Here is a 15,986-nt window from a genome sequence, read left to right on the forward strand (position 1 = left end):
GTTTGCTGTCATTTTACTGAATCACCTAGGTGTTTTCCCTTATATTGTGACAGTTATTTTTTATAGCAAATTAAGCAAAGGTTTCCTGCCTGCCATCAGGAGTCAGTTTGTAGTGAGATACAAGGCTAGCACACGCACTGCAGCAGCTGACTTGCTGAGACTTCATGTTCACTTGAATGAGATGTGAAACTTTCTTTATTGCTCATGTTCAGAAGACCACTGTGACTTGTATCTCTTTTATTAGTAGCTGAAGAAAAGATTTGCCTTTATTGTTCTCTTCTTGTTTTAGCCCCCTTGAAAACTGCTGCTTGGACTTAATCAGATTTTTTTTTTTCCTCTTTGTCTCTGGCAGCAAGCACAGTCCTGGAAGAATGGTTATATGATTAAACTCAGCCATTTCTCTGCTGGAACTGTTAGAGCAGAATCTATGTTAACCTGTACTATGCCTTAGTGGAGCAGGGGTACTGTGTGTGTGCTCCTGGGCAGGAGCACCTTCTTCGCAAAAATCAGGGGTTAAAGATAGTTCATCATATTTATCTCCCTTTTCTTTTTATTAAGATTGCTTTTAATAGTTTTTAGCTGTCAGAGCTTTGCATTTTATCTATTTATAAATTGTTCTTTACTTATCTTCGTGTTATTGCTGAAGGCTGCTGATCCCCAGCATACACCTCATCAAGAGCACCTAGTCAGCTCCATCACAGCAGGTGGTAGGCTCAGTGCTGACAGCTGAGCTCTGAGGGGTTCCTGTCTGAGCGCAGGCCAAGGAGGTGGGATCGGTGATGTGAGCTGTCTGCCCTGCTGCACAGAAGCGTAGGAGTTTGAGTGCGTCCTGCAAGATTACATAGAAAGTACCAGAGGGGTTGCACGTTTATGTAGTCTCATTCTGTTTCAGCGCTGGATCAAACAAGCCCTGGAAGAGGGGATGACTCAGACCTCACCAGCTCCACAAGAGAACAGAACCCAATGTCTATACCAAAGTAACGAGAACAGCAGTTCTTCCAGCATCTGCAAAGATGACCCAGGTAAGTGCTCAGCACCATCAGGGCAGTGTGGGCACTTGAGTGAAACTGGGGAAGTTGCTGAATACAGAGGCAGCTGTACAGGATGACATCTCAAATGTGTACTGCTGCTTTATGGCAGGTGAGCATGTTACTTTGCCACTCATTCAAATTTCTCAGACCCATTCTAGCTTGAGCATGTGTAAAGTTTCTCAGTATTTTCCTGTGAAAAGATAATCACTTTATCTTTCATCACCAAACTCAGTGCCGTGTGATCATTTGTCCAATAGAGGGAAAAAGAAAAAAGAGTACAATATCATCTCTTCAGCAGGATGCTGTTAGATGGACAACTAAATATCTACTGACTATAGGAAGATATAGCAGTCTCACAGGCACGTATGTAATAAGTGAATGATTAAGTAAATCTCAAAGATGGAGAGGCTAAAATATGTGAGTAAAGCATTAGAATGGTTAAATATTGTGTCTGAATCTTTCTACAGAGAAAGACGGTGAAGATCTGCCCAGTCAGGGATCAGTTTTCCAAGGACAACAGACAGGAAGCTAGACAACACACAGATAATACAGACTTGATTATTGAAAAGTTAGATGAATAGAAAATGAACAGAATGCCAGAACCAATAAATGCACGTCCCCGAGCAAGACCTGAAGAAGCAAACAACTGAACTGCAGAATTTACTGAATACTATTTTTAAACCAAGCATCAAAAAAAGATGATATTTTGGATAGGGGTAGGCCTGAGGGAAAGGCATTAATCCTTTGTGGGAGTGAAATGTGTTTGGGCTGTATTGATGTAGCATATAGGGAACTGTTAAGTTCAGATAATAACTGAGCTGCCTGAGGTTTGTTCATAGCAGTGACAGTGACATGTCTTCTGACTCCTGTCCTCCAGTCATCTCTCCTCTTTTTATCCCTTCCTGTCGTCTTTCCCCTAGCTTCCTCTTGTGCTTACTTCAGGTTGAAGTATTTCCTTTCCATGTTCACAGTATGTTCCTGATTATGTATTGTTCTGTTATCAGTATCTAGACATGTCTCAAGACTGGTATAGAAGTACTTCAGAGGTACTTTATTTTTAGGAATCTTTTGTAGTCACATTGGAGACTTGTGGGCTCCATTTGGGCTGGGAGTAGGGGGAAGGAGGCAGGGTATAATTTGCACATGGTTGTGGTTAATGGTTCGGCCCTGTCCTCAGCTCAGTTTGTTTTTCAGACTTGCTAAGTCCCCTGAAGAAATGGAAGTCTCGCTACTTGATGGAGCAGAATGTTAAGAAGCTGCTGAGGCCGCTGTCTCCCGTCACCCCTCCACCTCCCATCCCTTCAGTTCCTGGCTCAGTGAGCCCACAGCTGGCTACACCCTGCTCATCGCTGCCGGGAGAGGAGGAGAGTCGCAATGGTTATGGCATCATGTTCTCACCAATTCCTTCTCTGGCTGCTAGTCGCTGCAATACTCCACTACAGTTCGAGGTAAATCTGATCAGGGACTGGGAGCGCTAAAAAGAGGGGAACTGCGATATCTGCAGCAGAGGTAACACTGCAGAAACCTTCCTTTTTGAGTATGTGGCTATATTCCTGAGCAGCATCATAGTGTCAGACTCAAGAGCACTGCTGCTTTTCTCCTCTACTCCACTTCCTGGCCAAATCTCCTGCTCTATTAAGTGTCAAGCCTTGCTGCAGCCCAGCCTCCCCTCACTTTGTAGCTGTTAGTAACGTTAGACTAATTCTCTTCTCCATTTCTGCACAGTAGCTCCCAAATTTTCCAGGCTTTTCAATGTTCTTTAGTCATCTTCCCCACTTCAGATCTCTGTGCCAATGTGACTTCCAATCCTTGCCCCTTCCAGTGAGTGTAGCGGTGCTCCACTTCTCAAAGGCTGCCTGACATCCTCAGCTCCAATTTCCCTGAACGGTTTTCGGTAACCCCAAGTATGGTAGAAATACTTTACATCCGTTTCCACTATGTCCTTTGGTTTCCCTTTCCCTTGATTAGGTAGAAGGTAAATTATGCCTTTGATTTCTTGATAGTTTCCTTTTGCAAAAATGTGCAGAATTACTGAGCAGGCTGTTTCCCTTGCTCTAAACTCTGTGGGAAAGTTATCAGCATCCATCCACCTTGTGTTGCTGCTCTGTGCCTGTGAATAGGGGTCACCCTGTTTGCAGTTTTAGTTTTATTTTCTAGTATTGCATATTTTCATTTTTAAAAAATGAATTCTTCAGGCCAGCTGCTCACAGTCTACCAGTTAAAACCAGTAAAAAAAAAAATTTGTGCAGTGACCAGCTGCTCCATACTAAGGGCTGTTTTGCAGGAATCCCTCATCTGTTTTGCAACAGGGCAAACAGCCTTTGTGGTATTTTTAGCTTAGTGTGCTTTTGATTGTTTTCTTTGAGAGCCCTTTCTTGTGAGCTGTCTGAGAGGCAAATCTGTACAAGTTAGCAGGGAAGATTGTGGAGCATTGAGGAGAGAGATGAAAGACTGCTCCAGGCACAGAGCTTGACTGGAAATGATCCTTTACCTTTACTCCGGTTGACATGGCAGATCAAGGCAGTGTTGCCACGGCCCTCCACATTCTAATCACTGATTTCCTGCCTCACCTTAGTGTTAGTTATTTCTGTTACCATGTATAAGACATGGGAAGCCTGGATTTCACTGGACAACTGTACCTTACTTGCCCCTTTCTAGTTTTTTACTTTGAAAGGAGCCTAACAGCTCAGTAGACCATAAGCTTCTTTGTTCAGACTTTTGTATTTCCCCCAGTGCAGCTTATTCAGAATATCACTATTTTAATGTCATGTCTGTTTCATTTAGTTATCATCAATTCTATCTTGAGTGAATAGATCTCCACATGTATAAAGCTTTATACCTCAGTCCTGTGGCACTGTGGGAAGAGAACAACAGAAAGATTCTTCCACCAGTTCACAAGCTTCCTCAAGCAAGCGGAGGATGTTGCTGGACATCTTGGCTTGCTGGGGAATACATTTCTGAAAGCTGTGGCTTTTAAGAAACTTCCTTTAATTCCCTCTCTGCCCTCTGAAGAGCTTGTATTGTAAGCTTATGGAGCTCTGGTTGGTTGGGTTTTTACAGACTGAGTTTTTTCAGACTCAGTTTTGGGACTTTTTAGATCGGAAACAAATTGGAGGATGCTTAGCCCCTCCCTTATTCATAGGAGCGACTAGAAGCGTGGTGACATGCATCTACTTTTTCTGTGGAGTTTGACAGAAGCTTTTTTAGCTAAGAAGTTTCTGAGATTCCTCAGTTTTCTGAATGTTTCTGCTTTGCAGAGGGCAGTGACTCCCGTCATATGTCTCTGATGGCAACATCCCTCTGGGAGACCCTCTTCCTTTCTGTTTTAGGCTGCTCAGTAGCATGGAAAGGAAAGTGTTTGGGAAGGAGACCTTAACCATCCCATCCTGTGCATGCGCTGCCGTCCACTGATAGGTGCTCAGATGATATGTTACGACATTTCATAAAGCTGTCCATTCGCACCTATTCTCTTGACTTTAGCTGAAAAGGTGGCCCACAGTGGGTTGAAGGAGACATTTTTATTTTCTAGTATAATATCTGTGAAAGTTCGCTGCAGTGTTTTGGGGGATCTTAGTTTACCTTTTGGGCAAAACCAGCCTTTTCATCTCTCCCATGTTCTCAGACTAAGCACCATAAATGGCTTTCTCTGTATTTCATGATGCAAACTCTGACAGCATCAGAAATGTAAAGAATAAGATGCTTCTTTTCTTAACATTTATGTGCGCTGTTTTGGGTACCAAGTTATAGCCTGAAACACAGTAACCCAGTCCTGTCTCTGTGCTTCCAGGAAGCTTTAGGAACCATTTAACCAATAGAATTGTCATCCAGGCTGGGACTGGTTCCTGAGATAGTCTTTGTTTAGAATAGCCATTGCTAACCTCTGTGCTTGTTTTTTAATTGATTTTATTTTGCTTCTTGACTTAAGTAGATGAATAACAAGATGCTTTTCCCTCCTCTAGAACGTATCCTCCCCTGAGAGTTCCCCTGCGCATAGGCCTGAGTCCATGTCACCCGAGGTAGTTTCACACCATCTAAATTGCATTTGAGGCTGGGAGTGTGTGTGCTTGTGTGTGCATTTGAGGCTGTGGTGGGAGGGGAGGGATGAGAAGTGTGGAGGCCAGTGGGAATAAGGGTGGAACATTAGTCACAATAAGGCTGAGGAGAGTTTTAGGGTTATTACAAGAGAGCAAACAAATTGAAGACTGGAATTTGTTATTCACTTGTTGACACTGGTGGGAACCAAGCAGTGTGAAGACTTGGTATGTCTCAGCTACTGAAATTAAGGCAAGAGGTCTGGAGACCCTGGAAATGCCATAATTGACTCCAGCCCTGGCCCAGCAGATAAGTGGTGTGTGATATTTACTCAGTAGCAGCAAGATGGCTACTGGGAAAGAAGTGCACAGTGGTGCACCTGACCTGCTCTCTTCAGCCTTGATTTATCACCTGTTCACCTGCAGACTTAAAATGTTGAGGAGATGCCGGAGAATAGTGTTTTGTTTACCTCAAGGCCTGTTGTAAAATAAGAGATGAAATACATTGCTCAGAGTCTGTTCCATATTAGAAAATACACGCTCATCTCCAGTGTGGCAGATTACTTGGAGCTGTAATACAGCAGAGGAAACATTCACAGCAGTGACAGTAGGGCAGAGCTGGTGCCTGGTGCTGCTGTTTTTCCCTAAGCACTGTAGTCCAGCAAAGAGGATGAAATCTTGTCAGTTGTGCTCATTGTCTGAGATCCTGACATATTAACATGGTGAAGGAGATGATTATGCCGTTGCCCTGGAGGGTTTTTGGCACAAGTAGATAAATGGATATTCTGTTGTGTCAGTGTCTAATGCTCCAGAAACTGTGACAGCGCCAAGATGATGCCATTATGGTTTTGTTAAGGAATGTAAAATGTAAAAATGCAGTATAAATTAAATGAATGTACTATTGTTAGAGATTTCTGAAGCTCACAATAAGTGAAAACAAATGGCTTGGAGGTCCAGGGCATTTTATTGTTAGGAAGTTAGCAGTGGCTGACTTGGGACAGTCAGGAACTTGGCTAATAAAACAGCAAATAGACAGCAGATTTTTTCTGTTCTCTCCCCATAATGAACCTGGCTAGTGCTATGTGTTAACATCAACTTTGGGCATAAGAGGCAATTGAAAATGCTGGGTTTTTTCTTCATTGACTGCCTGGGGATAGTGCTGAGCTTCATCCTCTTGCTGCAATAAGACTGCTAAAGGGGAAAGGGCATCTTGTACTGGACAGCTACACTGATTATTATTTAGTCTGTCATTCCTTTGCAGAATGATCAAAACAGTGCAGGAAGGGACCAAAGGGGTAATCAGAAAGGAACTGGAAAGCAGTAAACTAGAATATTTTCTGACTTAAGTTTCTCTCCCCACCCTTGCTTGACCCTTTTCCTGACTTCCCACCCCCTTCCTATATCCTCCTTGGATTTTTCAGCTCTGCCTGCGGTCTGACCTGGATTTGAAGGGTGGGTACCTGGATTCCAGTGCAAATGCCTGCCCGGAACGGCCATCGCTGCTCAGCTTTGGATCCTCTGATCTGGCTCCACAACCCTCCATAAACTCTAATTCAGAGATGAACTTCCCAGGGAAAAGTGGGGAAGCACAGATGCTGCTACGAAGCTCTGATCAGGCTTTTCGGACAGAGTTTAATTTAATGTATGCCTTCTCCCCATTGAACGCTATGCCACGTGTGGATGGATTGTTGCGGGGATCTGCTCCTTTGGGAGAGAGGAAGCCAATGAATTCAGAAGCAGGATGCTGCAGCTCTCCTGCTGAAGGATATTTCAGCAGACATGAGTCCGGGCTGCTTAAAGAGGCAGTGCATGGATCCATGTCTCCTTGCAGTGAGAGGGCTTGTGAAGGCGTCAGATCTGCTCCCCAGAATCCGCCACAAAGGAAGAAGGCAAGTAGTCTTGTAAAAAGAACTCTCAGATTGCAGGAACCTGAGTGGGAACAGTAAGGACCATGGGAAAGACTGACAGGGAGAATGTAAAGAGCAGAATACAACCAAAATACAGTATGGGCAAGTAATCCGGCCATCCAGTGCCTGGATGAAAATAGTCTAGAAGTTGTTAAAAGAGAGTGAGCTCCCCCTTGGGTAACATTTTTATGTGAGAGGTGGAAGAAAAAGACCACAATGAAAATACCTCTTCTGGGAGCACGGAAAGGAGAGTGTGATGCTAGCAGCTTTCATAAACAGTTGGTGAACCGAGGCAACACCTAGAGCAATAACACAGTGCAGCTCTACTAGTTGGTGGGGGTGTTATTTATCAGGATGAAAAGGGTCCTTGCTAGAAAAGAGGGTCTGATGTTTCAAAAGAAGGCGTAGGCTGTTTATTAGAACATATTTGAACATTTCCATTAATATGGAACATAGTAACATTGCAAGAAAAGTAGATGAAGGTTGTTACTTAAAATTTAGCTCTTTGAAACTGAAAACACAGGAATACTGTTTAAAGACAGCAAATGTGTATTGGTTTCTCATAGCAGGCCAGTGACCCTCGTGGGACTGAAACGTTCCATTTCTGGAGGGTTTTTATTTTTTTCCTTTGGTTTTCTTTTAAAGTTACACTTATCTTAAAACCTTCATATGTTGAGTTACTTTTGGAAATACCCTGTTCAATATTTTAGCATCATAAAGCCTTCTATACAGGCACTGAGTCATAGTTGATACATTCTTCATCAGAGCTGCCTCCTGTCAGTCCTTTATGGGTCTGTGCCTCGTAATGCCTCTAAGGGGAAGGCACAATGGAAGGTAAGTGCTCAACTGGAAATATTTGTGTATTTTTGGTTCTACTGTCCCTGTGTTATGAGACTGCATTATCTGGGACCTTTTGGTCTGTGTCTTTGACAAATCTGAGACTGCCTTGCACAAAATACGTTCTACCTTTGCTAAAAGTAGTTTGTTTAGGTGGTAGCGCTGCAAGTTTGCAATACCACCATAGCAGGAACCGGCTCTAAGCAGGGTAAAATTTTGTGCAAGGCTTTACCAAGTTTTCAGCATTAATACGTCTGAACTAGTACAGATGAACAGGACTCTCTGAAAGTACAAGTTCTGTGAAGAACTGTGTTTTGGAGATGTACAGATACTGATACACACGTTGTATAATGTCACAAACCACAGACTGAGTGAAGGATGTTGAGGAGGAAGAGGATACAGAGGCTCAATGCTTGAATATGCAAGAATATACTGAAGTAATGTGAAATTCCAGGTGGTTAGAGAAGCAAACTAGCTGAATATTTCTGCTGAAGTATTGGTCATAAAGAGAAAAATGTGGATGAGCATGGCAATCGATGAGTGGTCCAGATTTGTACCGCTTAGCTCTTTTTGCAGAGTGCCTGCAGATTCAGGAAGACTTTATAATCCTAATATACCTTTTGAAGTTTTATCTGTAAACCGAAATAGATTTTTTTAAATGGTGTGTGGGCGTGTTCCTCCCCCTGTGCTAGTCCACTGGGTTCCCTGACTCATGGCTGTATTTTTCTCTCCCAGGTGTCTCTACTAGAGTACCGCAAGCGGAAACAAGAAGCCAAGGAGGGAGGCGATTCGGTGCGGTGTGCAGGGACTCCTACCCGACAGGGCAGCAGCAGTTCTGTGACTGACACAGATGGCAACAGCCTGCCGGGCTCCGTAGTACGAACCCCGTCCTCCCCACAAAGTGGCTTCTCCCCTTCTCATCCCTCCCTGCCTCATGTAGAGGACATCAGCCCACCAGACTCGAGGGGGGCTAGTTCCTCAACATCACTCAGCAAATCCCAGGAGAACATCAGCAGTAGGTGGTGAGTGTTATCCTTCCAAGCAAGTCTGAGATTGCTCCGCAGAGGAGGACCAAACTCTCTAAGGGGCATTTCCATAACAATATGTGCACCTGGATGGATTCAGTTGGGTCTCTTGGCATTGTTCTCTTCTGTAATTGCTAAACAACCATGAGGATATCAGCAGCCTTCTCAGCCTGCCCTTTAGTTCTTGGTTTAGATATCAAAATCTGTCTTGAAAGGTATGAAGCTAAACAGTTGTGTGTCTCTTCCACCAGTTTACATGTAAGGTCTCAGGTTTGAAGGTCTTGTTCTTGTGATGAGAATTTAATCCAGGTCTTTTCTTGCTGAACCTCCACTCTTGGGAAATGAGTGATACAAAGTCAATTCCTATTCAGAAGAAAAGCTTTGCATTTGAGAAGCAGGGCCAGTGAAACAATTCCAGCTTTCCTAATGCCTTGCACTTACAGCTTGAAGAGCAGTTAACAGACTGCAGTTGGTGGCTTGCCAAAGGCATGGAAGACCCACCTTTACCGTGTTACCATGAGAAAGGGAAAGGCTGGTCTTCAAAAACTTTTGAACCTGATGGTAACCTCTGATCCAAACAAATGAAGTACTGCCACACTGAAGTGCAGAGCATTGCATTATAGTGTCAGTGCAGTGATGGTCGGGATATTCTTCTGTTTGGAGCTATGTAGTACACTGGCTCTGCTGCTTTGTATTCAAGTTCTGTTCATGCACACCCCAGGCAAAAAGGCTTACCTTTTTAGTGCTGATTCTCCGCATATGCAGCTGTGTCACTGCTCATGTAATGGCAGGGGGATGGCAAGGGAAGAGATGCTAAGCAATGCTGAAAGCAGTGAGAAGTATGAAGCCTGTGTTGAAAGTGCTCGAGAAACATTGCTTTGGGTGAATTTGCAGGAGTAATAAGATCTGTTTCCTTCCCTTTTCCATCACTCTTCAAGCGGAGATTAATAAATGTCGTTTGTCTTGTACCTCTCTGACAGTACTCTGTTTACCAGATGGCCTTCTGCCAGGTGTTGGGATTGGCCACAGCTGAGGCAGTCAGCTGATGAGTAGTTTATAAACATTGTTTTCTAATCAAATATTATTCTGTGCAAGTGTTGATAGCCTGTGCCCTTCTCCTCCTGTGCCACTTCCTTCTGCCTGTAAAAGGGTGAAAGAAAAACCTAGCTGAATGAAAAAAAAAAAAAAAAACCACAAAACTAACTAGTTCAGGGTGAGGTGACAACCATGCTCTAGTACCATGTTTTATATTCTGTGAGCTTCATCTGCTGCTCCTCGGCGGGTGCTCTGGCTTCGGTTTCTCAGATGGTTTCATGAGTAAGTATTGTGTGGAAATAAAGATCGTATTGTTACGGGATGCTGGATATAAAGTTGAAACCATGCTGATACATTTTGAAATGGGATTAAGCAGATTTGCTGCATTTTAAATTCTTGTTCTTCTCTGTTTTAATGGGCAAGGCTAACAAACGTACAGTCACCTTCTACTTTTAAAAAATATATTAGAAACTGCATGTTACTGAGTTAAAGTTGTGACCCAGTTTCATCTTTAACTCCGAGTGCTTACATTTCAGATACATTTCCAGACATTCACAGTAATATAATATTAGGGACAGAAGAAAATGGTGGGAACTAAAATTTACGTGCCTTAATTTTTAGAGTTGTCCAGGTTTTTGCTGAATTCTACAATAATTGCCAATAGCTTTCATTTAAAAAAAATTAAGTTTCTGTCTCTTTCAGTTGCCAAGATACAGCCATCACAATGTAAACAGATGTGCTGCTGCCCAGTAAACCCAGCCTTGCAGAAAACTGTCTCCAGCAAAACAATAGCAGCAACGAAGGTGTGAATTCACCCCCTCACCCCATTCACCTCCATGAGGTGTGAACTCTGGCCCCTTCTCCCTTCTGCTTCAGTGAGGGGTGAACTTCAATGTCTGGGCTATTTATTTTATAAATAAATACAAAAAGCTAATGTAAAGCACAGTTTTCAATATAGCTTTAAAAAGAAAAAAAAAATAAATACAGGAATCTGTTAATATGGTGTTAAGCTGCATGCTTACATGGTGTGCAGTGCATTTAATATTACATTAAATATTTAAATTCAAGCATTTTTAAGGCGCGCATTTTTCAGTGTCTAGGGTAAAGGCATTATGAATCCCTGGTCAAGGTGCTACTAGCTGATAGGTTAAAACACATATTTCTAAAGAGATTTGGGTGGTCCTGTGCATGGTAGATTGAATATTGACCCAGGGGTCTGAGGTTTGTCTGTGGCTCTGTTTTTCTTGTACAGATTGGCTTTAGGAAAGCCACTTCACCTCTTTTTCACCCTCAGACCAGACACTTGTATATAATGAAACAAGTCCTAGCACCAACCTTGAGCGGAGAGTTTTCACATTACCAAATAAACGGGACAAAGTAGCATTAATGGGCAAAATGGCCACTCTAGCTCTGCTCCAGGAACATTGCATTATCTGACTGTACTGTCTTGACACTGTATGATCAGAAAGGTATTGGGTTTGCTTCTTTTTAGTTTGAATAAAAGTAAGCTGTGCAAAGTAACTGCATCTAATCTTAAAACAGTACCAGGACTTTCACAATGCTGTTGAATCTCAAAAAAGTTTCTCTGGGAGAAGGTGTCCTGTAATCAGGTGATCTACTGAACTGGATATTTATACCATGTTTTTCATAAGAGTAAAGACTTTGTTTTTCTGAGAGCAGTAGTATCGTGGTAGCCAGTGACTGGCAGTCTAAAATCTCACAGGAGGTTATTTACGTTGCAAAAGCAGTTCAGAAGTTTATTGCTCATCTGTGTAGAGAGCTGGTGGTCACTGATTCCGCCCTTCTGTGGTAGGGGTTTGCATTTGCACTAACATCATACCAGTGAATTTAAGAAGGGACTTTAAAAACAAACCTGTCTTGTGATTATACCAAGGACCCCACAGCCCCCTTGTGCGTTGGTCACGTTGCTCTCACCTGCAGAATAGCAATCCTCAGCTGCTACCGGGTTTTTGTTGCAGGATGGTCCCAACGTCTGTGGAGAGGCTTCGAGAGGGCCGAGGCATACTTGAGAAGGTGCTGCGAAGTGGTGCAAAGGTATCCCAGAGAAATGAATCCTCACCTACCTGTGACAGTGCTGTTGAGAGAGATGCAGGTAGGAAGAGAAAACTTCTGAACGTTTGGTTGGTGGGAAATGGTGGGCTCAGATAACTTTGCAAACTTGTCTGTGAAGTTAGTTGTACATTCACCTTTAACATTATCAATGTCTTACAAGAGCATTCTGCAAACCATACTTTATTGTTATTCAGATATTGCTTGAGCCTATATCCCTCTTCTGTTAGACCTGGAAGACTTCCAGGGTTTGTATTCGAGACTACCTGCATCTTGGCTCTGGGAGGGACAGCTGCTTTGTCCTTGGACCGATGGGTTAAGCAGCATTGCCTCAATTGCCCCAATGTACTGGGAATGAAAGTGCTGTCATTTAATAATTCTAGTTGGCTGAACATTCAGATAAATGTATGATCACACTAAAATGCAGGTGTAGGCTTTAGGCAGTGCTAAGAACTAATTTAGCTTCCAAGCCTTACTTCAGCTCTTTTTGAAGTTATTTGATTCCCTGAGTTACAATATTTGTCAGTTTTGCGAAATGCACTTCCTTACTGAGATGAATTCAGTTCTCTGAATACAGCATTGTCCTCACCCAGTACCATTGCAGGGTCAGTATTTGTAACTTGAGCTGAAATTATATGCTGCTTTTATCCATCCGTGGTCTAAAGGTGAAATGTGACTTTCTGAGATGGACGGATCACTTCATCATTACCTAATTTCTCAGCTGTGAAACGGAGTTATTTTTATTTGTTTTGCAGTCCCTGTTGAACGTGATTGTTTTTCTCTAAAAGGTAGTGCCCTCAGAATGCTGATCGCCCTTGGGACTTACAGCAATGGATCATCCTATTTAAATAACTTGGTCTGTGTGTTGTCATCAGCCCCTCCTTCTTCATAGCTGAGGACTGTTGTTAGAGACTCCTGGCTGGTCTTATCGCAGCTTGCTGATGATCTGAACCTCTGGCAGCCAGATCCTAGTCTTGTGATATTTTAGACATGGAAAGACTAGAGCCTCTAACCCAGGCTAGCACAGAGCGCTCTTTGGGTAATTCATCAGCAACAGCAACTTTTGCCTTTGGGGCAAAAATCTCATTTCTGAGTGTTTTAGGTCAAGTATGTATTTACTTCATTCCAAACCAGACTTTTTTTCCCTATTTGCAGTAAGGTGTATTTGAGACCACTTTCTGAAAACAGGCCTCTCATCCAGGGTTTCCCTATTTTTGTACACCTAAGTGCATCTCTTTTCAATGCTTTTTCTTCATCTAGTCTTGAGAAGGAATATTCTACCCTATCAAAAATGCCATAATTTCATGGGACCCCAGCTGGGAGTCTTTTTCCTGTCTTTCTCATACCAGTGGAAGTGGCTTTCTTGGTGGTTATTTTTCAGAAGAGTAGGCAAATCCAGTCTCTTGCAACAGGTCTTTTGCCTACTGTAATCTGTACAGCTCTGGCTCTTCAGTATCACCCAAGAGTTAGGCTGGAGTTAAACTTTGATCTACACTGTTCCATTCTTCTCCCCTGTTACATAAAACCCATCCCACTCCAAGTTGTGAAAACTTAATGCTGTACCTGACATAAGTATTTTTGTCTCTGTCATCCTAGAGCAGCAAATTATTTTTTTTCTTTTGCATACTCTGGAAGTCTCTTCAGTAGCTTGTTTAGATTCTACAAGGCACCTTTCCTACTCCAGTTGCTGGTCTGCTTAGTGAAACAAATGAGTGGCTGAGACCCTGCTGTCCCTGGTGTCACCTGTAGGAGTTGTGAAGATGCACATGTATTTGATGCTGTAACAGATAATAATATGAGGGCAACTGAAAACCCCAAACTTAGAAGAAGGTTTGCTGATGGGGCATGTAGGAATGAAATGAAATTTGTGTGCATGCCACACTTCTAAGAATTGCAGGTGCTCTCAGTTAAATCTGTCGCTTCATATATGCTTTAGGTTGATACAGGCCAGTATTGCCAAAAAAAGCAGTTCTTTGTCCTTTCTTGTGCAGGTATTAGAAATGAAGGAAGGAAACATTGGCTTATCTATTAAGTTTACATAAAGCAAATTCAGGAAGCTTATAGTTTGTTTACCCTTTGTAATTTAGAGTCGTCTGATAGACTTGAACTTGTCAAGACTTGTTTCTGTGAACAGGCGCTGCCAATAAATTGTGCAGCTTTGCTGGTGTGCCTGGCCTCTTAAGAAACAATTTATTCCAGAAAAATTTAGATTTCTTCTAATTCTCATACTCAACTTCTGTTAATCACAGCAGTCTCCTAGATTGAACAGTTAGTCTCTTCTGTGCATGACTGCTTAACCAAACACATCCCAAACTTCTAAGTTTTGCCTTTCTGCAGTGCAGTGCTCAGAATGTCACCTACAGCAAACACCTACTTGATGCATCAGATGCCATTTCAGAAAATTGAAAGTATCACAGGATGTGTGCAGGAAGCTTCGTGCCCTGGTCTCTGTGCAGGTCCTGTGCCCTGAGGAAGAAAGCTTCTGAGCCTCAACAGCAGACAAGACAACTCCATCCAGATTCCTGTTTAGCTAAGCCAGCAACTGTGATGTAGCACAGAGAGGACAACAGCAGCAAAGCCATGGGCACTGCTGACATTCGTGCTCGTGCCAGTGCATCTGGTGCAAAGCCAGACCTGTCTGGCAGAAGTACAGAGCAGACTAAGGCAACGTGTTCTGTTTCATGACTGAGACACATCTGTCATATAAATTTGATACTAATACCAACACTGTTTCACCAAGGCATTTCAAACGTGGCTGCTGAGAATCCCTGAGATGCTCCAGATAAACAGCTCTGTCTCATTAGACTGCAACATAACTCTGATGTGAAATCTTCTAGTCCCACCAGTTTCACTCCCTGCTAAAGAAAGCATGATCGCCAGCTGAACCCCACGGTTACAGTAGGAGCAACTGAAAAACACAGGTGACAAAGTGGCTGGGTCCCTTGCAGTAAGTAGGTCTTGAGGGCCCCGGTTCAGGTTCAGTTATTTGGTAGGGCAGGAAGCTCAGCCACTCTGAGATACGCGTGCTAGAAAGGCTTCCTTTGTCAAGGTGGTTATTCTTGATCTCTCACATAATAAAGGTGGATCAGTGCGTACTGTGCTGCTGGTACCCTTCAAACCTAGAAGCATTTTCATCATCTTGGCCTGTTTCAAAAATGGGCCTTTCTGAGGTCTAAGAGTAACTCTGGAGCAGCTCAATTAACTTGTAAAGCATCATCCCTGAAACAGCCACAGGGTGCTGTCAGCCTTGGCAGCACAGGACCTCGGTCTTTGGAAGCGCCTGGATCTGCCTTTGAGGAAAACCTGCAGCAGGATCCTGCTGACAGCCGTCTCAGAAGGGACAGTTTAACCTCCCCAGCTGTAACTGTAGCCAGTGTGGATTCCTATGACCAGTGCTGTGTGAAGAATTGCTGTGTCCTTAGAAACTGCCTTCTGCCTCTTGTATCCTCCTGGAGAGCCAAGGGAGCCCAGGCTGTGTCTGTGCGGAGTCACCGGGTGTGGCTGTTCAGACAGGCTGGTCTAAGGCAGGTGAGCTTTGCGCTGATCCAGAGAGAGCTGGAGTAAGGGAAGCAGCAGTTCCTAGTGCGTATGGCTGGTTTATACATGTTAAGGTTTTCCAGTCGCCTTTGTGTAGGGTTCTTCAGCTTCTGGAACGCAGTGGCTGGAGAAGCCGCTCTTGTCTCGGCTGCAGAACGAGACGGCTGGGGTGTGAGCAGGTGTCCCTGGAGAGGGGACTGCTGTGGCCTCAGTGCAGGGGGTGAGGTGTAACATCTTGCCTGTACGTTGCAGACACAGCAGAAGGAGACACTCCAGAAGCCCACAAAGGACCAGCAGTTTACAGTCCTTCTCGATACAGTTACCAGGTAAATTCTTTCCTATGTTATCTACCTATTCTGAATTAAAGCTTTTAACAGGATTAGGAGGGAAACTGGGTTTGGCCAACAATTATTCCCAACCCTGCTACACTAAGCACCTTTGGCATGAGAAGGAGGTAGGAGACAGAGAAGTCAGTCTGACATGCCCTTTGTTTTTGTTTTTGTTTTTTTTTTT

The 15,986-nt window shown here is 43.4% G+C and overlaps 1 protein-coding gene across 3 annotated transcripts in view; it reads left to right on the forward strand.

The window, feature by feature from the left end:
* Window positions 1-15,986, forward strand: part of SETD5 (SET domain containing 5) — a 69,099-nt gene that overhangs the window by 50,825 nt on the left and 2,288 nt on the right. For 2 of the 3 annotated variants that reach the window (XM_042799702.1, XM_042799703.1), the window contains exons 17-23: window positions 893-1,022; window positions 2,226-2,479; window positions 4,991-5,047; window positions 6,484-6,951; window positions 8,542-8,828; window positions 11,846-11,979; window positions 15,726-15,799. In XM_042799702.1, coding sequence (XP_042655636.1) covers window positions 893-1,022; window positions 2,226-2,479; window positions 4,991-5,047; window positions 6,484-6,951; window positions 8,542-8,828; window positions 11,846-11,979; window positions 15,726-15,799 — 1,404 coding nt within the window. Of the gene's footprint in view, window positions 1-892; window positions 1,023-2,225; window positions 2,480-4,990; window positions 5,048-6,483; window positions 6,952-8,541; window positions 8,829-10,568; window positions 10,670-11,845; window positions 11,980-15,725; window positions 15,800-15,986 lie in introns of those variants that run through there. The other variant, XR_006165980.1, reaches the window with a different exon arrangement.

Source organism: Tyto alba, unplaced genomic scaffold (assembly GCF_018691265.1).
Source record: "Tyto alba isolate M040663 unplaced genomic scaffold, T.alba_DEE_v4.0 Super-Scaffold_3, whole genome shotgun sequence".
NCBI classification, from domain to species: Eukaryota; Metazoa; Chordata; class Aves; order Strigiformes; family Tytonidae; genus Tyto; species Tyto alba.